This window comes from Alligator sinensis, unplaced genomic scaffold, assembly GCF_000455745.1.
Source record: "Alligator sinensis unplaced genomic scaffold, ASM45574v1 scaffold172_1, whole genome shotgun sequence".
Lineage (NCBI taxonomy): Eukaryota > Metazoa > Chordata > Crocodylia > Alligatoridae > Alligator > Alligator sinensis.
The window spans coordinates 1,487,900-1,515,784 of NW_005842168.1; the positions used below are offsets into that span (position 1 = coordinate 1,487,900).

At 49.7% G+C, this 27,885-nt stretch overlaps 2 protein-coding genes across 2 annotated transcripts in view; one reads left to right on the forward strand and one right to left on the reverse strand.

Moving 5' to 3' along the window:
* CDCP2 (CUB domain containing protein 2) overlaps positions 1 to 17,380 on the reverse strand; it is a 24,670-nt gene extending 7,290 nt beyond the window's left edge. The window contains exons 1-4 of the mRNA XM_006025840.1: positions 17,350 to 17,380; positions 8,089 to 8,436; positions 6,356 to 6,697; positions 5,208 to 5,561 (exon numbers count right to left, since the gene is read on the reverse strand). Coding sequence (XP_006025902.1) covers positions 5,208 to 5,561; positions 6,356 to 6,697; positions 8,089 to 8,436; positions 17,350 to 17,380 — 1,075 coding nt within the window. The remainder of the gene's footprint in view (positions 1 to 5,207; positions 5,562 to 6,355; positions 6,698 to 8,088; positions 8,437 to 17,349) is intronic.
* Positions 17,381 to 19,000: 1,620 nt separating this feature from the next.
* Positions 19,001 to 27,720, forward strand: LOC112550632 (tctex1 domain-containing protein 1-like). Its single transcript, XM_025206657.1, has 4 exons — positions 19,001 to 19,402; positions 20,142 to 20,279; positions 22,356 to 22,430; positions 27,364 to 27,720. Exons 1-4 carry the CDS (start codon positions 19,001 to 19,003, stop codon positions 27,718 to 27,720), a joined length of 972 nt encoding a protein of 323 aa, XP_025062442.1.
* The last annotated feature ends 165 nt before the right edge of the window (positions 27,721 to 27,885 follow it).

Genomic DNA, 27,885 nt, shown 5'->3' on the forward strand with positions numbered 1-27,885 from the left:
CGATCACCTGAGATCCAGGGTGGCTAAATGAGTCGTTTCAGGTCACAAAGGAAGTCTGGGGCAGAGCAGAAATTAGAAGCATCTTCTTCTGACTCCCACTGAATTGCTTGTCCATCCTCCTTCCTCTGTCTGCACGGGGTCTTCCCCAAATCCTATCAGCACGGAGGAAGCTGATGGAGCAGTTGCAAAATGAGATGAAGCCGACGACTTTACAGAGTCACAGCTGTGTCTGAACCCAGCCACTGCTAGCAAATAGTGGGCGGCAGAGCCCAGGAAGCTCCTGTGCCAGGGGACACCAGCAAAATACTGAGGTTTGTTCCTTGGGAGAACTGTAGAGCAATGGCCAGGCTCCAGCAGGGTTTTGGAAGCTCTTGCACCAAGTTTGAACAGGAATTAACTTCTGCGGCTGGGTAATAAAACCCTGCACACATCAGGTTTGTAATCACAACCCGGGCTCCACCTTGATGACAGCAACAGTAGCAGTGGCTGCTCTTCTCCACCTCCAACTGGGTTACTTAACACGTGTGGTCTCACCACGCAGGCACAGCATACACGGTGCTAGTCCCATCTGCAAACACACAGCAGGCTGCTCCTTTACTAGTAGCCTCCTGGATACCCAGAGAGGATCATCTTGTGCAGAAATAGGGTATGAATCATCCCCGACACCCAGGTCAGCTCAAACGCAATTATCTTGAAATACAGCAAATACCATAAATTTGCCAGCTTTTGAGGAGGCGCAAAGGTTGACAAATATATGAGAAGCACTGTACAGAGAGGGAGCGTGGGGCTGAGCCTCCCACCCACCGTCTCCATAGCTTTGAACTTGCAGCTGCAAAAATGATGCCTGCCAAAGCCATGATTTTTTTTTTTAACTTGCAAGAGAGACTAAGCAGATTTGAGCCTGCTCCAAAGACTTGACACTTGTTGGTAACACTGTGTTACTTGAATGGCTTGGCAAATAAAATCTCCCCCCGAACACGAAGTACGTGGGACAATTTATGCCCAAGAGAACAGTCCAGGAGAGAGCGAAACCCTTGGTGAGGTCTAGACAGACCTCACGGTAGGACGCGTAAGGGGAGTCACGTTGCGACTGCTCATGATCATTGAAGGTCAGGAAAAACGGTCTCCTGATGGAGCTTGTTCTCTTAGCTCCAAGCTGTTTGGAGGGCAGGAGATGCCCCTGCAGATGTAGGTGGCTTGGCTGACATAAATCATAATGCAAGAGCAGGTTCAACCAGGTCCCATTGTGACACTTCAGGTGACACTTAAAGCTGCAGGAGCTGACTTCCAGCACAACACAAGTCAGGGACATTCAGCCTTACTCTGGGTGCCAGCTCTAGAGTGAACTGCCAGGACAAGGAAGAGTGCATTACAAAGTCGAAGGTCCACCTCAGGTAGGTCCCACATTGGGCACATCACTTTTGGTAGTCTGTGACACGCGAGGGAATGATGTGGCCAGCATCACATCTGGTTGCCTTTGATGACTCAGTCCAAATAACCCCAGACCTCTTTACAGCTGGGTTAGTAAGCCAAGGCCTCCAGCAAGAATTCAGAGCAAAGTCCAACCTCAAAAAGCTCCAGCCAGGCAGCCAAGCCACGCTGCCACTAGGCTGTGAACCCCCTGGAGGAACAATGAAACTGCCAAGCTGGCTCACGCTCATGGTCCATCTAGCCCCGTATCCCCTCTCCAGCACCAGCCAGTGCCAATGGGGCTCTGAGGCTGGTACAAGAAACCCCACCCTAGGGCCCTGTAAGATAAATGGCCACCCATCGGCGTCTCCTCCAAAGCCCTCGCCTGTGGACCTGGCTTCTGAGAGCTCACTACAGGCAAGAGGGCACTGGGGACCTTGTTATAAGGCATTCATAGGATGCCCTCCCCATCAGGGTAAGGGCAGTATTTAAAGAATAAAAAAAGAAGTCATTTACTGTAAAAGTTATAGTGATAAATTAGCAGATGAAGATCAGGCTTGGGTGCACGGGAAGGAAATACTGTGTTTTTTGGTCATAGTTTGCCACTCATCTATGCGCTGTGTTGGCTGAACTCATCTCTGGTAGCGCTCCCTAGGTAAGCAGGCACCCGGCACGAACGTGACCTTGTGCTTTGGTTGAGAGCTGGGAAGAGTCTGGAGCCCTTGAGCAGTGAACAGGGGCACTGTATCTCACAGTCTTCATTTTTAAAATATGTCCTTCCAGTTCTGACTCCCAGCTGAAGTCACGAAAGCAGAAATATTTCCTGTTGAGGGGAACGTGGAAGATGTCTGTGTTATTTGTATGCCATATGGCAGGGGACTCCATTTACCTGTTTCATCTTGTGCTGACTTCAAGGAGTTAAATTGTTCCTAGAGATGGTTTGGGGGAGTGGGGAATGGGTCCTCAGTGGATTAGCCACATAGCCCTGTCTGAGCTGGGGGCTGTCACAACTCATTGACATTTGAATGGGTCTCCCTTGGCAATGGCATGGGTATGCGAGGGCAGCATTTCTCAACCCATGGGTCACAACCCAAAAGTGAGTCACAAGAATATATGAAGGGGTCATAAACAATCATGGAAAAACAGGGAAATGCAGAAAATCATTGATTTTTCTCCTTTAAAGGAGAAAAATGTGGGAACCTGCGGGTTTCCCCTTGCACCCTGGCAAAGTTCCAGCCTGCGAGGGGCTGCTTGGAGCGGGGGGAGTGGGAGGAGGGCGATCAGGTAGGGGGTGCCATATGCATGTGTGTACGTGTACATGCACGTGGCACCCAGGCAGCTTGGAGAGCAGCTCCTGCAGCTCTGTCTATGGGGCGGGGGGCATAGATGACATGTCGGGGGGCAAGGGTGGTACAGACATGTCAGGGAGACATGGGGGGGACACGTGTCCCCCCAAATTTGTGCACCCACAGCGGGCAGGGGGCTTCAGCCTGACCAGACCAGCATGGGCAGGAGCCACCTCCATGGCTCAGCAGGCAGGGCCTGGCACAAGAGAACTGAGTGGGGCAGCGAGACTTGTTGCTGCCACCACCTCCGGACCTCCTGCACCAGCCATGCCATCAGCTACAGGAAGAATAATGGATGGCGGGGGGGGGGGTCCACTGCTCTCACCTCTTCCCACTGCCAGCTTCTCCCTTCAGACTGCAACTCCACCCTGCCACCATGGCCCACCTGCTCCCCTCAGGCCACGGCTTGACTCTGGAAGGGAGGTGGGGTGGTGAGCAAAGTGGGCAGCCTTAGGAGCGCGGCGGTGGTGGCTGGGCCGTGGTGCCAAGATAGAGCTGTGGCCCAGTGCACCAGTGGCTGGAGGAGGCAAGGGCAGCACGGACCCTCCCATCCATTACTCTTTGTGGTGCTGGTGGCATGGCTTGCATGGGGGTCCTAGCGGTGGCAGTGGCAGCAATGAGTCTTGCCATCCCACATGGAGTCCTGCTCACTGGGCCACAGAGGCAGCTCCTGTCCATGCCAGGCTGTAGCCCCGTGCCTGCTGTCGGTGCACAAATCTACAAGTCTGGGGGGGGGGCACAGGCCCCCGCATGCCCCACGCATATCCCCCCTTTTCCACACACACGCTGCCCCACACACTGGGGAGCTGAGGCCTGGGGGCAGAGGGAAGTGGGTTGGGAGTGAGGGGCACCAGCAGTGCTGGGAAGCTGTGGGTTGGGACCGAGAGGCACCGGGAATTTGCACTGTGCAGGTTGCACAATGACGAATGTCACTTGGGAGTAATGAAGAGCCACACGTTGCTACTGCTGTTCATGTTTTCCTGTTGATGTTGATTTCTGTCTTTAAAATTAAGACGGTTGAGCTGCTTTAACCTGTAGTGTCTAATAAGTATTTTGGGGCCAACATACATGTGTGTTTTCTACTTAAACTACTTACTGGGTCGGGATGGGTCATTGATGTCTACAAATGGGTCCCGGTACAAAGATGGTTGAGAACCACTGTACTGGGGGGGCAGAAGACAGGTTCTGCCATCTAGGCTGGAAACTAAGCAACAGATCGGGGAGCACATGGTAGCAAGGAGTGGGAGCTGTACAAGGGAGGATACCAGCCATTTTCAAGAGAGAGGAGGAGGAAACCAGGTGCAAAAGGAAGAGGGCCCATGATTCAGAGAAGTCGTTCGCAGCTGCAGGAGGGAGGTGGGATCCTGGATGCTGCAGCAGATTCTGATCACATCCCAAAGAATGGTCAGGAATGACAGGGAAACTGAGGCAGGAAATAAAGTGAGTGAGTGAGTCTGAGAGAGAGAAAAATTGTTTTCTTGCACCATATAAAGTACAGAGCAGTTGTGTTAGGAACCTTTCCAAACCTGGTGTCCGCCTGAAGATGGCCACCCCTGGAGCCCCTGGGCAGACACCACTCGTGCACCTGAAGAGGTAAACTCCTACGCCAGAGCACCCACAAGGCCAGCGCTCTGGGAGAGCAGGCATTTAAGCAAGCACCAAGCTAGGGGGTCTGCACTGATCTCCAAATCTAATCCGCGGTCCCCCAACTTCAGCAGTCCATGGGGAGCAGTGCTGAGCACACGATGCCCCGCAGGCAACATCAGACATTGCTGTCTCTGAAGAAACACGCAGTCCCGGCAGCAAAATTCACCTGTGGCCAGAAACACTGTCAGGGGATCTCGATGTTGCCCGTGAGTCACAGGCTGAGGACTGCTGGGCACAGGAGGTCTCAGCCCTTCGAAGAGGTGCTAGGCAGGGCATGCATCTCAAGAATATGCCTAGACACACTGAGCTGCAGGCAGCACTGGGCTCTGCTATGACTGGCAAAGCTTAATGGCTAATGGGTTGGGTGTGACGGGACCCAAATAGCATCCTAGCACACATCCAAAGGAGAGTTTGACCAACCCTGTGACACACTGCACTCACTTCCACCCGGAGAGGCATGAACACCTGAGTGCCTAATCCATGGGCGCTTGCTAGGAGTGCAAAGCTCCAGCTGAGTAACTAACTGCACATGCAAAGAGCCGGTTACACATCTCCCTGACTGTCTGTGCGCACAGCTGCCTGGTTTGCATGTGCAATTAGTGCAAGTCCAGGGCACAAATGCAAGTGCACAAAGCCGCGTTCAGTTTTGGAACTCCAAGTTGTCTCATTTTCCCTGGTTGTCTCTGTACTCAGGCTTCAGGGCTGCTTTGCCCTGAAACGCATCCAAAATGTCACAGCAAAAGAATAAGCAATAGCAGCACGCCCACAGGAAGAGGAAAAAACAGCTCCACAGTGCTGCCTTACCTCCAATATACACTACCGAGAACCCCCGGTTGGCTGTGTTCCTGTCTGTGTGGAGGACCAACAGCAGTTTGTTTCCACTGGAGATTATGGGAGATGGCATCTCTCTCCCACACCACTTCCCCAGCAGGGAAGCCTTCTCATTGCCTCCATCAAACACTGCCAGATGGTCGTAATCACAGCCATCTGTCAGGCTGTTCCGTCCCTCCAGATCCAAGTCCAGGAAGAAGACTTTGATTCGGTATCCTGGGGGCAGCTGGATGGTCCACTGACATTTGATATTGTTGGGGTAAAAATTGGGATACTGCGGGCTGGAGAAATTCCCTTTGACGACTGTGTAGACTTCTTGGCATTCGGCTGGGTAGAAAAGAAAGGGGGAAAGTGCTTTACCAAACCAACCCAAGCCCAGGGAGGCTGTCAGGATTGCTGTGGGCAGTTCACTTGCTTTATGCCTAAAATCTATTGCAACCGTACTCGTTTCTACATGGACACCTCATAGCCACATGCTCTGTATGTTCAAGGAGCCAGCGGGGACAGAAGACATTACACGATGGTGGCAGACTGCCGAGGATGTAAAAAATCATGATGATAATTAGCACAAGCAGGCTTTTTATCAGGGAGGTTCAGTGCACTCAAACAGCGAAGGAAAAAGGCTCATTCTCCCACTTCTACAGACCTACAGGTTTGCGGAGGCTCAGAGGAGTCATGGGCTGGTGTTGCCCCGTTGAAGTCCATGGGAGCTTTTCCACTGACTTGAAGGGGACAAGCGGGGGTGGATGGTCTTGCTGCTAAGGCACTTGACTAGAAGCCAGAGCTCTGGGTTCAGCTCCTGCCTCTGCCACAGGTTCCTCGTGTGAACTTGGGCACGTCACTTTACCTCCTGGCACCTCCATTCGCTATCTGTACAGCGAAGTTCCTGAACCCACAGAGGGGCTGGAAGGGAACAGGCACAGAGATGTGGGAGATGCTCAGATGCTGCAGTTAGGGGGGCTAGGGAAAAACTTACCGGTGGTGACCTGGTGGAGAAGCAGCAAAGCTCTACCCCTTTTCTGAGACATACACCCAGGGATGATGGCCCAGGAGAGCAGGAGAAGGGACAGAGGGCATCCCACAGTACTGGGAACTCACTCGGCATCAGGGTTTGTCCATACCTGAGTAAAAGTAGGCCTTGAAGCCTCGGCCTCCTATATTGAAGTCTGACTTGAAGACCACCAGGAGCTCGTGGGTGGAAGAGATGATATCAGGAGGCTTCATGTTCCCACAGTAGCGGCTGAGGTGCGTGGCCCCCAGAGTGGGCCCATCGAAGATGGCCACGTAATCAAAGTTGCATTCCACATTGTTTTCCATTTGCAAGTCAATGAAGACCAGCTTGACAACAGAGTTTGGAGCCGCCTGGATGACCCAGTGGCACTCGGCATTGTTGGGGTAATTCTCTGGGTAATCGGGGCTTGTGATCCCTCCGGAAAGGCCTGTGAGCACCCCTCCGCAAACATCTGGAAACAAACACAGTCCTGTTATACATATGAGGAGGCATCAAGACAAAGCAGGAGGAAAGCAGAAAGCCCAGAGCTTGGGCGTAGAAGAGTCAGGCATACGTCCCAACCTCAGAAAGTGGAACACGTGAGTCACAAATGCCATACGAGGGGAAGACCATGACACTACCTCCCATTCCAGCAAGAAAAGAGGCTCTGTGCCAAGTGAGCAAAGCAGAGCATGCATTACCTCCTCTGGAAACTGAGGCAAAGTCGTACTGGTCAATAGCATAACTAGGAATGAAAATTTAGGCAGTCCCTAATTTATGGTAGACGGGCAATGACCAAAGGCTTGACATCACAGCAAATCGTTTATAGTGCATACGCTTGGAGACAGGCTCAGATGTTAATTCAGGGACACTTCTATACCAACACACTCCTGTGGCTCCAGCCCTGGTACTGGTCCTGTTTCTTACAATGTAAAATGGTCAATCACATGATGCTCCTGCACAATTAATGGCATTGCTCATTAATTTCACTCTACAGGGCCAAATTCTGCTCTCGGCTATCCCTTGGCATCCTGTTAGTGGCACAGGTATAACGCAGGGGTGTTCAGCCCCTGGCCTGTGGAGCTGAGTCATCTGGCCCAAGGGTCTGGACATCTGGGGCCGTGGCAGTGTTAATTGCCACGTCCCTTCTGCCAAATTTCTGAGCCCATGAGGAGCCCTGCAGGCTGGAGAATGTGGCCTTTGTGCCAGCATGCAGCCGGAGCCAGGAGCATGGGCTCAGGCCAGTGCATGGCCAGATCTGGGTGTGCGGATCACATCCACGGACAAGCCCCACATGGTATCTGGCCCAGGGACTGATCCTGGGTCACTGACCCAGCCTGTGGGGCTGGAAGTTTGGGCAACACTGGTATAATAGATTGCAGGACCTTTCTGCAGAAGTTGGAGGAGGGAAGGACCCAGTTTGACTATCAGAGGGTGAAATTGCTGGCTGGCAGTTAGGAAAAGCATCCTTTCCATGGTAAACTGAATATAATTGCCCCCAGAGCCCTGTGATTTTACCAGGTCCCCTTTCAGTCCAGAACAGCACTTTGAGCTGGAGTTTCTACAAGCCTTGCAATTGATTTTAGGGCATCTTCACTAGAGCTCATCCAGAGGCCCTCGGAAAGGCTGGATTCATGCATAGAGCTGATCTATTGTGGGGGGGGGGGGGGGGGGGGGGGGGGGGTCTTCCTATCCCTAATCGTTTCATGCTGTGAAATTCTTTGGTGGATCCCGTTTCCTTCAACACTGCTCTTGTTACAGTCGCTCTGTGCCCAGCGCTACAGAGCAAACCTGGAAGGTTTTCACCAACACATTTGAACTCGTTAGCTTCTGGAGGAAACTCCACGTAATGCCGCTCCTAACCTTTCTGGTAAGCTGCAGAGAAGCCGTGACTGGCCACGTGCTTGTCCGAGTGGAAGATGATGGACATGACGTGCCAGGAAGATGTGAACTGCGGAGGGGAACTCTTGCCGCAGAACTTTCCCAGGAGATTCCCTTGGTCCTCGCTGGCCCCATTGTAGATTTTGATGTAGTCATAGTCACAACTGTCGTGATACTCCAGGTCAAAGTGACTGAAGGTTAGCAAGAGCGAGGAGCCTTCTGTGACCACGATGAGCCACGTACATTCAGTGTCATAGGGGTAGAGGCCGGGGAAATTAGGGCTGGAGAAATTGCCGTGCGGGGCTGAGAGAACTCCCCCACATTTGACACCTGTAGAAAGCAAAAACAATTCAGGTAAAAACAGCAGAACATGCAACTGCTCTGCAAATCTCCAGAGGCCCAGGTTGCCTTGTCCTCTTGAGCAGCAGCCATGTGTTGCCTGAAAGGTGACTCATTTCAGTGGTGGGCAGAGTGATTTCTGTACAGACTGTCACACTGTATGAGTCAGCAGGGTGCTCGTGTTGCCAACAAGGCTAACGGCATCCTGGGCTGCATTAATAAGAGCATTGCCAAAAAAAAAAAAAAATCAAGGAAAGAAAATGATTCCCTCCTGTTCTGCCCCAGTGAGGCCACATCTGTGTCCACTACAGAAAGGACGTGGACCAGTTGGAGCGAGTCCAGCGGAGAGCAATGACAATGATGATGGGGCTGGGGCACATGGCTTATGAGGAGAGGCTGGGGGAACTGGGCTGATTTATTCTGCAGAAGAGAAGACTGAAGGGGGATTTGATAGCAGCCTTTAACTCCCTGCAGGGGGTTCAAAACAGGATGGAGCTGGACTCTTCTCAGTGGGGGCAGATGACAGAACAAGGAGCAATGGGTTCAAGTTGCAGCAAGGGACGTTTAGGTTGGATACAGGCAGTCCTTGACTTACAACGTTTCGAGTTACAGCGTTTCGAGTTACAACATTTATAAATTGACACCCTGTTTCGACTTTATGACGTCAATTTTGACTTTACAACGCTTGGTCTGACGTGACGCCACACCAGGGAACAAGTTCGCTGCATTGCCCATCTCCCTGGAGAACGTCTGTCCAAACTTCCTTGGACGCTTTCTTTAAGAAAGCAGAAAAGACTCAAGAAACCCTGCAGCCAAGACTCCCGAGAAGACTCCAGCCAAGAACCCTTCAAAATGTCCAACCAAGAGCCCTTCAAAAAGTCCAGCAAAGTCACCTCAAAGAAGTTCTTCCAAATCAATACGGTTGCTATTTACAATATAAATACATTAATGTAGCTATATTGCAGATCAATAATTGATTGAGTACAAAATTCTGGGATATTTTTGGTGAAAATAGGGTATTGGGCCTTGGTTCAGGAATGAAACCCCCGTTTATAACATTGTTTCTTATGAGAAAATCGGTTCCGAGTTGCAACGTTTCGACTTAAGAAGCGGTTTTCAGGAACCAATTGTGTCCTAAGTCCGAGGACTGCCTGTATTAGGAAAAACTTTCTCATGAGGAGGGTGATGAAGCACTGGGACAGGCTACCCAGAGAGGTGGTGGAGTCTCCATCCTGGGAGGGTTTAAAGGCCTGACTTGACAAAGCCTTGGCTGGGAGGATGTAGCTGGGGATGGTGCTGCTTTGCGCAGGGGTTTGGACTAGATGTGACCTCCTGAGGTCCCTTCCAGCCCTCATTTTTTGTGAGTCTTTGCTTGTCACATACCTTGGCCTGAAGGGATCAGAGGCCCAGGGGGGGTTTCGAGAGCAGAACTCAGTCTGGGGCTGAGCTGCTGCTCCCTGCCTATTTACTGGTACAAACCGTAGCAGTGATTCCTGGGTCCAGATTATTTGCTTTTGGTCAGTGTTTCTACACTGCTCTGTCCTTTCTTCCTTCTCCCCTCCTCCTGCCGCTCTCACTTCACAATTCCTTTCTTCTCACCTCTCATCTGAATCACAGGGCCCTCCTTTGCAACTGCTACTTCTCTTCATCAAATCACTCCTATGGATGGATGCACACAGCGATGCAAGAGTGCTTTTCATGTTAAAAAACTCATTCTACTTGCTTGAAATTTTCCTGGAGGAAACGAGCCTGTGTGTGGCCCTTTGTGCCACATCTGTCTTTACTTTTTGCTAGGGAAAAAAAAATTGTTGATCAAATTTGAAAGTAATAGAGACATGGGCCTAAATTGCAACCTGGCGGGCAAGCTGCTTTCACACGCCAGGACCCACCACCTCCTGGGAGGCAGAGACTGTCCGTGTGGGCAACATTATGAGTGGCATCTCTTGATGAATGAGATCTCCACCAGGCAGAAGGGTGCTGTTCTGAATGAACAGCTGGGAGTCATTCCTCCTCACCTTAGCTGTCTCCGGCTGCCCAGGCAAAGTCTCTTCTTTGTACATCACGAATCATGAAGCACCAAGAACCATAAAAACCTGTCCTGAGACCCGATCACACAACCAGCGTATGAATGGCTCACTTGAGCTCTCCATCAGGCCAAAAGAGGACAAGACCATTTAGTTTTACCTACATGCATGTTTCTCTATACCGATGGAAGCACACGGGATCGAAGCCGGGTCCAAAGAGAGAGCTTGTTTGAAAAAGGCGTGCAAACACTGGACCTGGGGCATGAGAACCCATTGCCAAAATGGGCCAGAACTCAGGCCTACCAGCTTCTTCAACAGCCTTTTAACTTTCATCCTTCAAATGCTAATATGGCAGTGGAAAAAACATATTTCTTGGTGGTATCTTAAAATTCAAACTCATAGAAATCAAGGTTGAGTGCTTGATTCATTTAACAATGAGTTATGCATGTACAGATTGATTTTCTAATGAAATCTTTATCCCAAGGCATAGTGACTATAAAATAAGAAGTCAGGGAGGTAGAGGAGGGGGGAACCTGCAGCTCAAGTCTTATGGACTAGATAAATATGGGGGTATAGGAAGCAGATACATCACATCTGGGATCAAAGACAGACCCTTTTTGCCCTCGAAGGGACATGTGTAGATTCCTTAACAAGTCTGTGCGCTATCCATCTGAACAAAGTCTATTGCAAATCAATAGCCAGCCATTGCACCTGGCTTTTCAACACCCGCTCTGGTGCTGTGAACTCTGCAGGAAGGAGGGTCTCCGTGGAAGCAGGGACTGCACCAAGCACAAGGCAAACGGTTCAAGTGTGTTTGTGTGTGTGTGTGTACACACCACTCAATCCCTGGTGGTAATTACCAGGGCCAGGCAGTGAAGTAACATAAGGAAGGCATTAAAAGAACAATGTTATTAAGATAACTCTCTAAGAGGGGAGCCTGCAAGAGGGGTTACTAGTTCAATGCACAGACAACCACTGATCAATGAATAGCTCTATGCTTTGAAGTACTTAAGTGAGTGCAATAAGGGACAATGTCTTCTAAGCAGTCAGCACTGCATGCTAGCTCTTTGGAGCAAGGGGAAATTTGTTGCATCCTACTGGATTTCTTCCAATTTGCAGAGCAGAGGGCAGGTGCTTCATAGGATTGAGAGGCAGCAGACCCGAGTTCTCAGCCTGGCTCTGCCATGATTGCTGGGGTGAGCCATTTAGCCCAATGGTTCTCAACCTTTTTTAGATTAAAGGCACTTCTCATAGACTCGGGGCTCCCCTCAAGAAATGCCAGCTCTTAGTTTTCACTTATTTTTGACTGCAGAACAATACTAGAGTAATTCTGCCACAAAGAATTCGGAAAGACCCCAGCAGAGCAGAATGTGGCCAGAATGGATTCCTATTTGAAATCTCAGGGTTTATCTTGTGAATCACGCTTGCACACCTAACAGTGTGAACATTGTGTGGCACCCTTGAAAAGATCTCAAGGCACCCCAGGGTGCCTCAGCATCTGGTTGAGAGTCAGCGATCTGGTCTCTCCACGCTGGTGTTTCACCTCAATGTAGCCTGCAGGGTCTTGGGGCAGCAAGCGTCTCTGCCTAGTGCAGTGGGCCTCCGATCCCAGCTGAGTCTCCTAGGGGGTAATTAATATTTAGACATGGTCCGTAACAGTACAGCAGAATGACACAGGATCATGACCCGTTTGACCAGCACCAACAGACCTAGGTAGTCCAAGTCCAGGGGGTGTTGATGCCCCAGTTCACCTGGGGTTTTGATTGATAGCTCAGAGGCAGGCTCTTACCAAGTTCTCTGGAGTCCAGCCATGCTGGGATGCTGCCATGTGCTGGAAGCTGGACACAGAGATGGTTTTGGTACCACTTGGGGCCTGGCACTGCATCTGGACAGGCACTACCACCTTCGCTCCTTTGATCCATTCCCCAAATATGGGAACTATATGTGTGTTGGAAATAAACACAGACTGGGAAAGCAGCAGCTCCAAATCTGTACCCACTCCATAATCTCCCAGCAAGGCAATCGCCTAGACCTGGGATGGACCCTCGAAGGAGTTGGATGCCTTCTGTGCTTACTGGCTTCTTGAAGGGAGAGCAGATCTGAACTTTGCCTGTGCCTTGAATCAGAAGCCAACTCCCTTGAGATTCAAGGGAATTAAGCTCAACTTCTTTACTCCACTCTTTGCATGCTTCTGGGTCCATCACTCCATTGGGAGACACTGATTGTACAATGCCCTCCAACCTAAGAGGGCATTTGGATGAGCATCCAAATTCTCAGGTCCTTCTCCGAACCAAACAGGGTAGAGAAACCCCTCAGAGCTTACCCCTCTGTAGCAACTGCCTCTATGGGGAAAGCAATTTTTGGAGAAGCCCAGGCAGCCCTGAGTATACGTAACAGATTTATGAGGCCTAATCCTTAGAGAGATTCACATCCGCAGTCCTTTTAGAAACAAGCTAGAACTACAACTCGGCGCCAAAACGGCCTCAACCTTTGCTGAGCTGCTCCTCCCTTGCCAAATATTATGGTTCACTGAAGTCTTTACAAGAGGTATCCGCTGTCCTCAACCCTTTGGGAAAGTGTGGGTCCTCCTAGCTAGTTTAACCAGAAAACCGAGCTATCAACTTCCAGCTCTACAAAATCTCACCAGTTCTGTCTAACATTTCCTCTGGGACTTTCCCCAGAACTTGTCTAGATAAGTGAGCAGAGAGGGGTTTTTGTAATTGCCAACAAGTATGTCAGAAGAATACCCGGACCATGACGCCAAGATAACCAGACTGCCAATCTTAAGCAAAATAAAAGTGCAACCCCCAAGACAAGCAAACATTTGATCCTATGGCTGGTGCAAAAAAAGAGCCACCCTCAGGCCAAACACATAGGTACAGCTATGCTGCCAGTGCTTACAGATAATGTAACAGGATTTTAGCAATGGGGGTCAAATGCGACATTTCTACACTCTAAAATCAAAGCCATAACTACCCGCCTGCTTTGTAACCAGCTGGTAGAAATCAACCTAGTCCCATTTATTTCAGCAGAGCCAGCCCTTAAGCTCTGTTGCACAAGCAGGTGGGATGATTCAACAGAAACACAGCACAAGTGCTGCCAGCCAGGGGCTGTCCCTCATAAGACCTGCATGCAAGGTAACATATCCCATCCTTGATCTGTAACTACCCCAGCCCAGTAACTCCAGGAGAGTCCTCTCAGCTGTCCCCCTGTTCTTCAAACAGTCCATTTATAACCTCTCACCCTCCCCTGTACCTGGGCAAGAGAAGGGAGAGATGCCAAAGTAACTCTTGATTACCAAGGAATAAGCAGCAGTGCTGCCCTGCACTGCATCGACAAATGTTACACTATCTATACAGCGAGCAATCACTAAAGAAGGCATAGAAATGGGTAAATCCAAAAAAAAAAAGACTAATGCACAATAATAAGTCCCGACCTGCAATTGCAGACTATAAAAATGGGTTCTATTACTGCCTATGAGGCTAGTCGTGTGGGTATGTGGATATGAATGTAGGGACTGTTGGGGGCTTCCAGGATCAGGAGCTGAAACAACGTAAAATATTGATACATCCAACAAAACATTAAGGCCAGAGAAACAGGCATCAGTAACGCAAACCCACTGCCAGCTGGTCAGACCTACTGCCAGCATCCTGTAACTATTACCCGAGCTGGGAGTCAAAGTCCAAACGTAAAGGAGTCACTTCAGCCTGGTGTGGAGAACAGCTGAACAGATCCTTACCTTTCTTGGCATTCACCCTATTTGTTACACACCAGAAAGTTATTGCCACCAGACACCTGATGTGAAAATGCTGCATCCTCAGATAAAGCTGTGATATGAGGCAAACAAATCTCCCGTCATGAAGGAGCAAGAGTATTTTCAAAGCTGTCTATCTGGGAGGGGTAGGGGGGAAGGAGAGAAAGAAAATAAAAAGCAGGAGGGCGGTAGAATTAATAGTGGAATGAATAATTCATTGCTTGTTTGAATTAGTAACTTGATCTATTCCTTGCTTCCTTCACTCAGTTTTAATGATCTGGATCAAATGTCCCTAGGATTTACACTATACCAGATACCTTGTCAATACACTATATTTAGAAGAGATATTAATGTTGCAGATATGGTGTCTAACTGCAGTAAGTCTGGGCTGACAATGTGCCCTGAAGGGGCAATGAAAATAATTTAGTTCACAATGCAAGACAGTGAACCAAAATGGGAATTTCAGACTTAACGTGGAGAAGTACCTTAGGAATTATATTGATTTATACTGCGGCACCCGCTGCACAAAGCCAACTGTTGATAAAAGCAAGACAAACAGAGAACATATTTTAGTCCATATTTTTGAAGGAAACTGTGCTTCAGTGCCGTTCCCAGAGATGCCATGCAACACGTGTGTAAACGACTCGGGGATCTTCTGACACAGAGGCACTTGCTCAATTATCTGCCAAAGGGTCGGGCTGGTTATTTAGTAGTGACTGCAAAATCAATACTCCCAGCTGAAAAAAAAATGGAAGGATGTTGTGCTGCACAGCTGGGTCTGGAAGCGGGGAAAATGTTTCCCCAGGATTTGGTTGGTTAAATGTCAACGAGATAGGGCACCCCAACTGGCAGCCTCTGGCCTGGTCTTGCAGCACCCCCTCGCACCCCAGCAGACTCGGACTGCCAGTGATGGGCACACTGCCTCTGAACATGGCTTGATACATGCTGCTGCTGAAACAGGAGACCTCGGTACATTAAAACGAGAACAAAGCAGGGTTACTTAGTGGCAAATGAGCTGAAATATTTGTTTCCGACAGATTATACCAAAAAAAGACTTTCAATTGGCTTCCCAGCCCTGACCATCACCCCAGCCTGACCTGCCATTCAATAGAATATACTGCAATACAGAGGGGCTAACAAGGGGTGTGAGTAATAAGTCACCCCCAGGTTCAGCCCTTGTGGCTGATTAATCCCATCCTTTTTAATCACTGTCTTTTTTCTGTCTTGGATTGTGTGTTCCTGGTGGCAGGGCGGTACTCTCGTTCACTGTCTATCAAGCGCTACGTGCACCACTTGCATTGCAGAGCCATGCTGAGATCCTGGCAGAACGCGGGGCCCCGTTTTGTTAATCAGTGTACTTGCTTATAGAGACAGCTGCTGTCCTGGATACCTCAGGTGGAAACCGGCAAAAGGTGAAAGGAAATATTTGCCACATTTTACAGTTTGGGACCTGAGACAGAGAGATGACATGCCAAGGTTACATGTAAAGTCTACAGCATAGCCCAAGGGTGGGCAAAATGCAGCCCGGGGGCTGGATGCGGCCTGCCAGGCCATTCTATCTGGCCCGCGGGGCCCTTAAAAATGTAGAAAATTAATATTTATCTGTTCCTGGCTGCCTATTATGTGGCCCTTGATGGCTGTAAGCAACCCTCCGCCCAAAATAATTGCCCACCCTTGGCATAGTCAAATGTTGAACCCAGATCTCTTGAGGGCCAGGTCAAGACCAACTTTTCTGTGTAGGGTAGAAGAGTGTTGTCCAAACAGTAAATCCTATGTTTAAGTGACACTGTGTGCGTTAACAGGCATGGCTATTCTCTCCGGCTGTCTGCAAACAGATTGCTACCCCTCCAGGACTGTTGCTGTCGCTCCTCTGTTGACTTTTTCCTAGCTTAATCTCCATAAACAACAAGAACAGATTAATAACTTTCATTTATTGGTATGCATTTGACCTGGTGCTGTGTTAGGCCCAACCCAGTGCCCACATCATCTTATGTCACTCTAATGCAGGGGGCAGCTATGTTTAAGTGTCATGTAAGGAGGCATCATCTGGTAAGGGCAATATGCTCAGTATAACACCATGTCTTCAGGTGACGGAGAGGGTCCTTGTGCTGGAAGTACTTGACAGTCCAGGAAACCAGAACCCTATGCATGAAGTACAGCTCCAGCTGCGGGAGTAAAGACCCCTCCATGTAGTATGCCAGAATGCCTTATGCCTTACTGGAAGAGCAAGTGAATCCCAGGACATGTACATGAGCTCAGAGGCCCTAAACTAGAGAAACATTTGGGCTTCCCCCCATCCTTTGGGGAACACACGGGCAAGGCTCAGAGTCAATGTCTTTGTGTTCATCCCACTTCTAAACTACCAGATGCGAATCACTTCGGTATCTAGGCAAAAGCTCACTGACGGGGCTAGATGTGGAAGTAGTGGATGATACAATACAACCTTTCCCAGTCTCCCAGACAGGAGAGAGGAAGTGAGTGCAGTTCATCATTTCCATGCAGTGGCCCGCAGCAGCATCAAACTGCAGCTACGGGCATCCAAGCAGCACAACAAAGTGGATGTCTCCTGCTGGGTCAGTCATCGTTGTCCTCATGCAACCTGAGTGAGGATTACCAGAGCAAATAGCACTGACCCTGCCACTCTTCTTACCCTGGCTTCCCAAACTGTACCATCCCAAGGGGCTCACCTGTGAGTCCGGTCCACACAAATAGCCTCCAGGTGAGCTCCAGAAAATCCCAGGTGGACCCATGGCTTTGCAAAGCTGACACCCTGCCCTGTTCTACTGGGAGAGGAAGAAGCCCACTACCTGGAGAGCAGAACTGGCCAGATATATTGCAAACCCAAAAGCATCGGATGTCCTGTCTCCCAGTGTTAGTCACAGGACAGACTGTAGAGGCCGCAATCAATAGCAGGACTGCATTGTACTGCGCCCTGAACAGATGGAGAGCAACAAACTGTCCCTTGTCCTGAGAAAGTGGTGGGAGAAACAAAGGCACGGGGGCCATGAATTTACTTGACAGGGTCACACAGCAGGTCAGTGGTGAAGCTGGGAATAAAAACCATGTCTCCTGCTTCCTTGGTTCATTCCTCAGCCACTCACCCATGCTATTTTCCATTGGCATTACCTCTGAAGGAGACCTTGTGGTCTTCAGACATTGCCTAATAACAACAACAATTGCCATTATCTTCCCAATGCAAATAAAACCCCTACAATAATTTAACATCCCCTCCCCACCAATTATTATATGTAAAGCCTTGCCCTCTAAGAGTGAACAGAGTAATGTTTCATCAGCAGACTTAAGGAGAACAAAGCAAATCCAATTTATATAACCCCCCTTTCTCTCTCTCTCCCTAGTGAAAGAACTGAAAGTCTCATTTGTCTCACTGTTTATGGAGGGTGGACTGGATAAAGTCAACAGTATAAATAAATAGCTGGAGGAGTGTTAGCAACACATTTTGTATATACCAGCGTGCATCCTTTTAAGTAGAAGTGGCTGCATTTCATTTTAACTCATTCCCGTTAAAGTTTAACTTGCCAAAACGTCTTGAGCAGAAGCTACCAAGTCAGCCTGCAGGTATGAAAACAACATTTTCCCCTCCAACCCATCAGTAAGTTGAGTGTGACTGTAACTTAAGTCTTTGCAGTGTAATGCGAGAAGGTTGTCAAGTAGACCCACTGCTTAGACATGCATGTCTGCTACCTTCTGTGTCTCTGTGTGTCCTGCATATACTCTATGTGTACTGCAACAATAGCGCTGCATGTGTTTGTGAGGGATTTACCGTTTACATATAACATGCAGTCAAGTTGTACAGGGGGAAAATCTGTTTTGAGCTTTTGCTCTAAGCACTTAGCTTAATTCCAGCTGGTTTGAGCTGATGGAAGTGATTTACAGAGCTGAAAATGGGAGCAGAATTGGGTGCTGACTCTTGAGACTTAAGACAAAAGTGTTCGGTACTTGTTGGCACCATGAGAACGAGAAAACTCACATGGATAGTGCTGAGGAAGGTTCTCCAAGAATCAAACCACTTAGAAGGGTGCTGCAAAGCACAGGAAGCACATGATTTATTTAGGCAATCTTTAAAGCGGTAATCTTTATGCAAATGTCGTTTCATCTAAGGGAGAAGTACCCCGTTTAATTTATGCCACAGGACATAATTAGACGTTGTATTTGAAATGGGATCACCTGGGCTGGGATGTGTCCTGGCATGGCTGATCTGCTTCATTGGCATCTAGAGATGTCACCAGAGCTGCTGTCCCACAGGGTCTGGCCTCTTGTTGCTCCTGGGGCCAAATCCCATGGGACAACAGCCACTGGTGTCCCAGCTGTAAGTGGGGAATCCTTTTTATGGTGGCACAAAGCCAATGTCTATTTGCAGACAGGCAAATTCTAGGTGATCTAGTCTTAAAAGCCATAACAGTCTGGAGTCTGAATTTTTCAAGCAAATGACTAGTGCTTTTGGATGACCCATGTTTTGGGTGCTCAACCTGGGGCACTTTAAGGGGCTGCATTTTGAGGGGCTGGTGCTCAGCTTTTTCAGAAAATCCAGCCCTTGATGGTGATTCCCGCTGGGCATTTTGGATGGAAGCATCCATAACCACTTGTAACACTAGAAAATCCTGGCTCCCGGTCAGCTGTGGCCATCAGACCTGAATTTTAAACCTCAGCGGAATAGCAACAGTGCCTAATTAGCACAGTTGTTTCTGAAAGAAGGCGGCTAGGACTAAAGATAGCAAATTTCCCTAAAAAAAAATGTATTGAAGATGGATCGTGACTCATGGGCAAGAAATTGATTCTCACGGAGAACGTCAAGACCTTGGAGAATTATAATGTTCTTGTTCGACAGCTCACGCTCCCCTTTTTGTGCGGGCTCTTGTTGGGCAGATGTAATCAGCTGCAGATAATCAAGACTTTGTGTTGGTTTGGAAAGATTTGTTTCTCGTGCCACATTGCATTAGCCGGAGAAGTGCAAGTGCCGGCTACAGCAGTGTGTCGTGCCTCTGCCTCCGCCTCCGAGCTCAGTCCTTTACTGCTGCCACAAGCCCGCGCGCCAATGAATGCCAGGAAACAAAAGGACCCAAAGGCCTCGAAGGAAAAGGCTGCGAGAGAGACATGCGCTAGGAAAGTCACCTTCAAAGCAGTGAGGAAAGAAGAGGAGTCCATCTCTAAATCTAAACCAGTGAGACAAGTTGCATTTATTAATTAAGCAATAAGGATCAATACTCAAGACATTTCCTGTGGATTAATGACCAGCTGGGAGGAGCTGATGGCCTGAGGTGCAGCTGAGGACCATTATCACCAATCGGTCATTAATTCCCAGGAAATGCTCTGTGCCAAGGTCTGGATTTATTTTATGGGCAATAATAACAATAATAATATGTATACAGAACTTCTTCCCCCAGCCCCACCCAAGCTGAAGCACAATTAAAGTAAGATAGGACAATTAATGGCTGTCAAACCACATACAAGGTAGTAAGCACATGAACGACACTTAAAGAGGAAGCTGGGGGTGGGGTGGTCTTCTCATCTAAATAAGGGGGGGAATGGTACCCAGGCGCCCACTTTTGAGATGCAGGCATGGTCTTTGCTGTGCCTGTTAATGCTTCCCTTGCTGAGCACCCAGCCAGGGGCAGGGCGGGTGGGCTGTGGGGTGGGATGGATGGGGCTACGCTGGGGTCTTACAAGGTGGTTTGGCCAACGGGGTGAATTACTATTTTTTAACTTTGAATTGGGGACAGGTTGACAGTCTGCCGGTGGGTGGTTAGCTGGGATTGCACGAACTGCTGAGAGACACAAACTGCTGAGACAGCTGTGCTAAAAACAATTAGATCACAGACCTAAACTCTGCCACAAGTGTCCTGAACGGCCTCGCAGGCCCCCAAACTCATTCACTTCTCGGTCCGTGTGCTCCCTGCCAGGCCCTGGGCATTTCTGCTGCTGGCGGGTCCTCATCAAAGCTTCAGCTGGGCAAGGAAACCACAAGACCAGCTGAGAGCAAAGCAGCCATCAGCCTGAGGGGGCTCCTCGCTGCCCAGAGATTCTCAAAGGAATTCAAGGTATCACGGGTTAGACGGGGGGGACGGGACTCCAAGCCAGATCCACCTCCCAGTAAGGAGCCAGTACCCCCCAGTCTGTGCCGAAACCATTCCCTTTAGCAGATGCCAGGAGGGTGGAGACCAGGAGAGGAAAGCAGCTGGTGTATCGTTCCTCAAGGCAGCTGTGTCCAGGCTGTCTGAGATGCACGAGCAAAGCAGAGGGGTGCGGGTGCTTAGTGCCAGCCTGACAACTCGCCGGGCAAACCTCTCTGCTGCTGTACTTCCACTGCCCGAGGGAGAGAAGCAAGATTTGGGAGATGAAATGTCTGAACCAGCTTGTCCAGCTGGGAGAGGGCGAGGGGGAGGACAAGCCTTTGGTCTTCAAGGGCCTTGCGCTGGGTCTAGCAAAAAAAAACCCCACAAGAAAGGGAGGGAAAGCTTTTCACAGCCTTCTGCTTCACAGCATGAATGGCTCCCAGCAGTGGGACCGAGGCCAAGTCTTTTAGACCAGCCTCATCACTCTAACGCTGGCCTAGATCACAGGGACGGAAAGCTTTTTGGGGTGCTCCTCGCCCTGGTTGGCATCATTGGCAGAGACACCGTTGTACGCCCCGTTCCTGCCTGGCGTCGTTCTTTCTCAGAGCAAATCCCTTGAGGAAAGCTGTTCCGACTTCTTATCGTACCTGGCCCTTCGCAACCAGCCTCTGCTAACACGATTAGCCCTGGGGTTAAATCCATTTTACTCAATGCAGGAATCAATAATGATGTGTTTAACTCCCCTCCCACACAACTCACCTGCTACAGGCAGCTGTCGGAGCTGCTAGCAAGAGGCTGGTATTAACTCCTTGGGCCACAAGCTGCCACTCTTCTCCATTATAAGCTTGTGTAAAGGGGCTGGGGTGCTAAAGACAAGGTGTTTGGTATTGGAGACAATGGACCACCAATGCAAAGCACTTTAGCCCCAGGCCTACCGTACAGGTAGAGGTGTCCAGCCACTGAAGACCAATACAGAATAGCTCCCATTTCAACCACACAGTGTATTAAAGGGCTGCCTATTCCCTTTAGTTAAACAAACAAGGAGTTGTTACAAAGCCCTAAGGAGCCCTTAGAAAAATGCTTCAGTAGGAGACAAGGTGTTAACCACAGTGTCCGGGACAAATTCCAACTCGAGTAAATGACACTACATCTAAATTCCCTCAGCTGCTTTGACTGGGAGGGACGAGTCTGTGGTTAAAGCGCAGGCCCAGGTGTAAGGAGATCTGGGTTCTGGTCCCAGCTTAGCTGCTGATTTCCTGGGTGACCTTGGGCATTTTGCAACCTCTCGGTAGCATGGTTACTTCAACGGTGACTCAGGGATGATTGTTCTCCCTGCAACCTGCTTTTGTGTCACCGAGTAGGGTGAAGCTCAGCCATGCTCAGAGTGCATGTTGAGATCCTTGGACAGAAAATGACACGAGGTGCAATCCATTTCAAATTGTATTGCAAGCCAGGCAATATCTGTGTAAATTCCTTTATTCCAGTGGACAGTATTGTTACCCTCAGCCCCAGAAGTGCCTGTATTTCCATAGGGGTGAAGTGATCCCTTACCTACCTCAAACGGATGTAAAGCTTAACTAGGTAACTCCTATAGAGTGCTTTGAAATGCTTGGTGGAAGACGCTGGAGTACAGCCATGTATTACAGTGGTGCCTGCTGGCCCCTTATGCAGGTCAGTGGTGCAGGGTGTATGTACAGCCTGAGTCTCTTAAGCCCATCCAGCAATGGCCCCAAAGGTGACAGCTGGCAGGGTCACTAGCCTGTCATATCACTATGATAACGGGAAGTAGATGGTGATTAGTGTCGGTTAGTAGGGATATTCCAGAAAACTAACGGGCCAGATGTTCACGCCCGAGTGGGCTTTTAGTGTGCTTCATGGAAGCACACAATTCTCTTATATAGTGGCACAAGCGTGGGTTCACCCTGGCACCAAGCTACCAGGTTGGTACGGAGGGAAAAGCCTGGATGAATGGGTAATTCAGAAGTCTAAGAATAAAGGGTTAACTGTTGTGCTATTGCTGTGGGACATCAGCGTCTACTAAAACCTCCATTTGACTCTCAGAACCGAACTGCTGCCCGAAGACAATCAAGACTCCAGGTCTCTCATCACAAGCCCATCACCATCATCAATGAGCAGGTATGTGCTCCTTTTGCTGCCTCGGGTTCATTTATTTGACTTGTTTATGATTGGTCTCTTCTGGTCAGCCATACAGGGCATGCCTACACGTTCATTAACGCACCATAAATACTGTGCATTTAGTTTAGTACTTCTTTAATGAAGAACTAACTGAATGTGAAATAACTAAAGTTGCTGTGGAGTAGCACCAGCACAGTTATTTAGTGACACTTACTGTGCATTAGCCTAACAACACTGCGCAGTAGGCTATTAGCGTGGTTTTTGCCATGACGCTCTACTGCAGTGTTATTAGGCTAATGCGCAGTAAGTGTCTCATGTAGATGTGCCCACAGTTGAGGGTAAGGGCAATGAAGACTGACCATTGAAGGGCGATGGCAGCAGGCATGTTGGAACTGGCCTCTTTTACAACTACAGTGCTCCCCTGAAAAGGCTGGATGAGACTGGGCTCAGGACTCTTTCAGTGACATATTACAGATGTCACGATGGCATGAACGATGTGTGCCCCCAGAGGCTGGGGAGGCACGGTGACTGCCCGCAGGCGGTGGTGTTGGCGGCGGGGGCATGTTGGCGGTGAGCGGAGACAGCCCGCAGGCAGCTGCGGCAGTGTCTGCGGCGGGGGGTGGCAAGTGGTGAGCGGCGAGTGGGGACCCCCTGCAGCCACTGTCCATGCTGTCAGCGGCAGCAAGCAGTGAGTGGGGTCCGCCTGCAGCCACGTCGACAGCAAGGGTGGGGGGGTTGGTGACTGCCCGCAGAAGCTGATGGTGGCTTTGATGGCAGCTAATCTCAGGGTGGGCACGTGCTCCTCTGTGCCCCCGCTACACATCGCCCCTGCATGATGGGGAATATGACTGAATAGCTGGACAGAACCTGCCCCTTTCAGAACCGAGCCCAGCGAGCATTATTTCAGTTCAGTAACATTTTGCTGAGGGGGTAAGTGCTTACAGCCGGGTTTTCAAAGCACACACAGGCTGGGCTCACTGCAGCACTTGCTTGGAAGATGAGCGCCTTTGGAAAACCCAGCCGAGTCTGATCCCACTCAGTGGCTTTGAATCAGGCCCAAGGACTGGGCCTCTCTTAGAAAGAAGAGTGAATTTCATACCTTGAGTTAGACACTGAGATAACGTGAGTTAAAAAATGAAGATAAAGCAGCTTGGAGCTTCCACGCACATCAGCAAGAGCTCAGGAGTTGCCTACTGGGACATTACTTTGCGCTAGGGCATGGCTACACAGCAAACTTACTGTGCCAGACAGCAGCGCCCCCAAACATGGTGCACTGTACCACACAGGCTGCCTCGTAAACTGGGAGTGGTGTTGCTGCATCAGCACGGCTCTTGGCTGAGCTACTCTGCACTGCAGAGGGGCAGGGCCAATTAGCCCACCCCCTGATAATTAGCCTGACTGTAGCACCTTGGGCATTTGTACACGACATGGAGGTTTAATTCTTCCTAAATTGAGGCAGTGGTTTTTTTAAAAACACCAGTTCAATTTAGGGCAAAGTAAACCCCCGTGTCGTGTACACCGGTGTCAGAGCCCAATCCTTACCTGCCTCTCCAGCAGTGGGGAAGGGAGGGAGAGTTGCCGGCGGACGGAGCGGTCCCTGGGTTGTGGGTGGGGCTGTTGCTTCCCTCTGCGGCAGTGGCAGCCCCCCCGCTCGGGTGGCACCCGCCCACAGGCACTCGGCTCGGGTAGTCCCGGGGGCACTGCAGCCGCGAAGGGAAGCACCAGGCCCCTGTGCAGCTCAGGCAGGCAGGCAGGCTCCAGGGGGGAAAGATCAGGCCCGCCACTTCTTTTTTTTTTCCTTTTGTGGAGCCTGCCTTCCCAGGCTGCTGCCGGGCTGCCTGCATGGTCTGCCTGCACAGCCCCTGAGCCGCACGGAGCCCAGTACTTCCCTCCGCAGCTGTAGGGTAGGAAACTAAAACTCCTTGGAGGTATTTTACTTTACAGCATCCCAAAATCATTTGCTACGTCCCAAAGTCATTTAAGGCGCATTACACCGCCGAATGTGCTACTGTGGCCGGAATTAACGTGCAATATGTCGCCGAATGTGCAAACAGCAATGCCACTGAAGCAGTGCAAAAGGCATTTAACCCTCTTTAAACCCGCTTTAAAGTATCCTCTACAAATGCCCAGAGACAGACATAACCACACTGCTTCCAGTTTCAGCGAGAGCCCACGTGGAGCAGGGCAGCAACTTGGAGGGTACCACTGTCTAGCATGGCAAGCTTGCCCTGTCCATTTGACTGAGGTTACCAGGGGTTTGCTAGAACCTTTCACCAAGGAGTGGCAAGGCTTTAGCATCTGAGATTCAGCGATGCCAAGTGTCCGCAGCTCCAGGTGGCATTGGCAGACCCTGTGGATCCAGTCCTTAGGATTACCAGCCTCCAGATCTGCACCAAGGGGACAAAAAGCAATGGGACAATGAACCCTCACACTAGAAGGAGTGGGGCTGTTGGTATCTGGTTTCAAGACCCACATGTTTCCCCAGGGCTGCTTTGCTGTGCAATTGGGCAGAGCATTCTGGGTTTCCCATCTTCCTCGCGAGCATCTGTCACTGGCCACTATCAGCACCAAGCTGCCTGCCTGCCTAGTATGCAATGACTGGGACTAGGATGTGTGGTTTATTTGTGTTGTTCCTCTTCCCTGTCCCTTCCTGTGACACCAGCTTGTGCCATTTGTTGTACCCTGCGGATACAATGACACTCCCCAGCTAGCGAGGAGAGGCACTGGAGGGGCTGTTCAGGCTGACCAGCTGCGATCTGCTCCTTGGAGATACCATATATCAGCCGGGTGACACGTTCACCCTCTCGTGACCTGGGGCTTGCAGTTTGGAAGCTGCGCCAAACCAAAGCCTTGCCATTTGTCAGCTGTGCAATCCTGGGATGGAGGGTGTGGGGAGGAATTAATACGATCAGTCAGCTTGGCCTGTTCAAACAGGAGTGCTTCTGTGAAGGGCAAGGAGCTCTGGATCCGACCCAGTGTAATTCATTTGTCCCAGAGCCACTGGACTTCACTAGAAATGGGCTCGTGCAGTACCTGCGTCTCACCTGAGCTCTACCAGATCATAAATTGAAAAAAGAATGGGATTAACTTAGAGCAGAGGGAGGGCAGCAAACTGCAGGACTTCAGAGAAGACCAAAGGTTTCAATACAGTGCCAAGAAAGAAGAGAAATTATTTAGGCAGGAAATGATGAGATGAAATTAAGAGGATACTTAGGTTGCCCATCAGAGGAAAAATATCCTTCCTGGCCGAGAGCTGCATTAGGCTGCAGAGGAGCTTCCTTGGGGAAGTTGTTAAAGTCCCATTGCTTGGGAGCGGGGAGAGCATTACAACTGTCCTGCAGGGAGCAGGCCAGTGCTGGCTGGGAGCTCGCAGGATGTGATCCCTGCCTCCTGGCGATAAACGAGCCATCTGCATCTTCAGGGAGGGCTCTACACGCAGCACTAAGAATCCAGTTAATAATTGATGGAGAAATCAATATCGCACCATTTCCCAATGAAACTCTCCCTGTGGGATCTTTCTCTGACCTGCTCCCAGCATCTCTGAAAAAGCAAGGAAACTCCTCTTCCTGCAGGAGGTGAAAGCAGGGGCAGAACCCTGCCAACAGAGCAGCCGGGGCACACAGGCACTGGGCAGCAGGATGCATAGGATTGCCGGCTTTTAATCACAAAACACTAATTGAGATCCCCCCACCCCCTGCAACCCCCTCCAACTTGGGCTATCTTATCCAGCAGAGGGGCAAATTCAAGGTTGAGCAGAAGGAAGCTTTTCAGCATGTGAGATCCTTCCTGCAGAGCGAGAACATAAGTAGGTGGGGGGGAGCGTCTGTGGCTAATGGAAAACAAAGCGCACTGAGCACTGCTCCAGCATGGACTGTCCTTAAAGACCCCACGAGTCGCTGCTGAAGGATCTTGACATTCCCAGGGTCACAAGCAGAATTTCTCCTGAAGAATTTCTTTTGCCCAAAGGATGCTGGAGACCGAGCTTCCCCCTTCCTGTGCAGGATGGCAATCCACAGTACTCGCAGCCTGGTCTGTCTCTCACTACCCTCCCTTCTAGCCATGAATAAAGAGACATTTTCACAGCAGACTGGCCAGAGCAGCTGGGCAGGGTTCTAACCATCATGTTCCATATGTGCTGAAATACCCAGACATATTGGGGTTGGATTTAAAGGAATAGTCCCAGCTTTTGCTCTGAAATGCTTTTCCAAAGCTAACTCGAAGTTTTCCCTGTTTCACAGGCTCTTAGCAAAGTCTCTAGTGGGTCAGATTTTCAAAGCCAGATGTGCGCAAGCAAAGCTTTTAAAAATGTGTCTGAAGGCCGTCTTGGGAAGATTCCTCTCCTGAGGTCTTAGCCAGGAAAGACAGAACCTACTTCAGGTTTTCTGAAAGTAATTCCAGTATTGGACTTAGACCGATGATTCATGAACAGCTGCTCTGACATGATCAGTACCATGTAGCTTCCCTGCTGGAGAGGACATGGTCATAAAACCATCAACAACAGCGCAATGGCTTCCCCGACACGATTAAAACAAGGCTTGATATTACCATGCAGATGGGATCAAAACCCATTTTAAAAGCAAAATCCAGGGTCCAGAACCACATTTTGTGCTGGGGGGACAACTTCGTTGTAATCCCCATGCACTGAAACAGTTGCATTAGTAGTATGCTTGGGTCCATCATAGGATAATTCCAGATACCTAGCAATAAGAGACCACTCTCATTGGTGGGAAGGGAAGCTGTGTGGTTTTCCAAGCCCACAAAGCTCTTTGAAACTGTAGAGGTTCGTATGGTTAGGAGAGAACGCGTTGTGATGCACACGGCACACATGCACACACATATAGGTATGTGCGTCTGTGCAGGATCTAATATAATCTGGTCTCAATCCTGACTAGCTTCTCTAATACAAATTACATGAACTGACCCTTTGTTACAGATCCCAGACTCAGCTGCAAACCCAAAAGAAAAATTCTCTTGTGCCAAAGCAGAGGAGCTGATCAGAGAATATTTACCAACCAAACTTGCACATGTTACCTATGAGCCTGAGAAAGGCGCCAGCCTCAGTACAACTGTAAGTGAAGAAATAAAACGCCTGGTCAAGACAGTCACCCCTCCTCGGTATAAGTTAATTGTCAACGTCACCATCGGAAACAAAGACCAAGACGAGACCGTAGATATCATGGTGACCAGCCAGTGTCTGTGGGACCCTCATTCAGACAACTTCACCTCCTCCCAATACATGAACCCGACGCTTTTTTGCGTGGTTCTAGTACATGCTGTTTATTTTGAGTAGTCATCAAAGCATGCATCTTTCACGTGTGAAAAGCAAAAGTATGTTCCTAGATTCAAGTAAAGTAAGAGACTCTTGTGTTTGTCTGTACTCGTGCTACAGAATGGCTCTACACAACCCACAGAATAAAAATGAGAGTCAGTGGATGTAAAGATGTAGAGAAAGAGT

What these genes read in the sequence shown, in the direction of transcription:
- LOC112550632 (XM_025206657.1), top strand. Translation starts at nt 19,001, where the DNA reads ATGGGCAAGAAATTGATTCTCACGGAGAACGTCAAGACCTTGGAGAAT. An exon ending in CCATCTCTAAATCTAAACCA is followed by an intron (nt 19,403 to 20,141) that starts GTGAGACAAGTT and finishes GCTCCCTGCCAG; the next exon opens with GCCCTGGGCATTTCTGCTGC. An exon ending in TCACCATCATCAATGAGCAG is followed by an intron (nt 22,431 to 27,363) that starts GTATGTGCTCCT and finishes CCTTTGTTACAG; the next exon opens with ATCCCAGACTCAGCTGCAAA.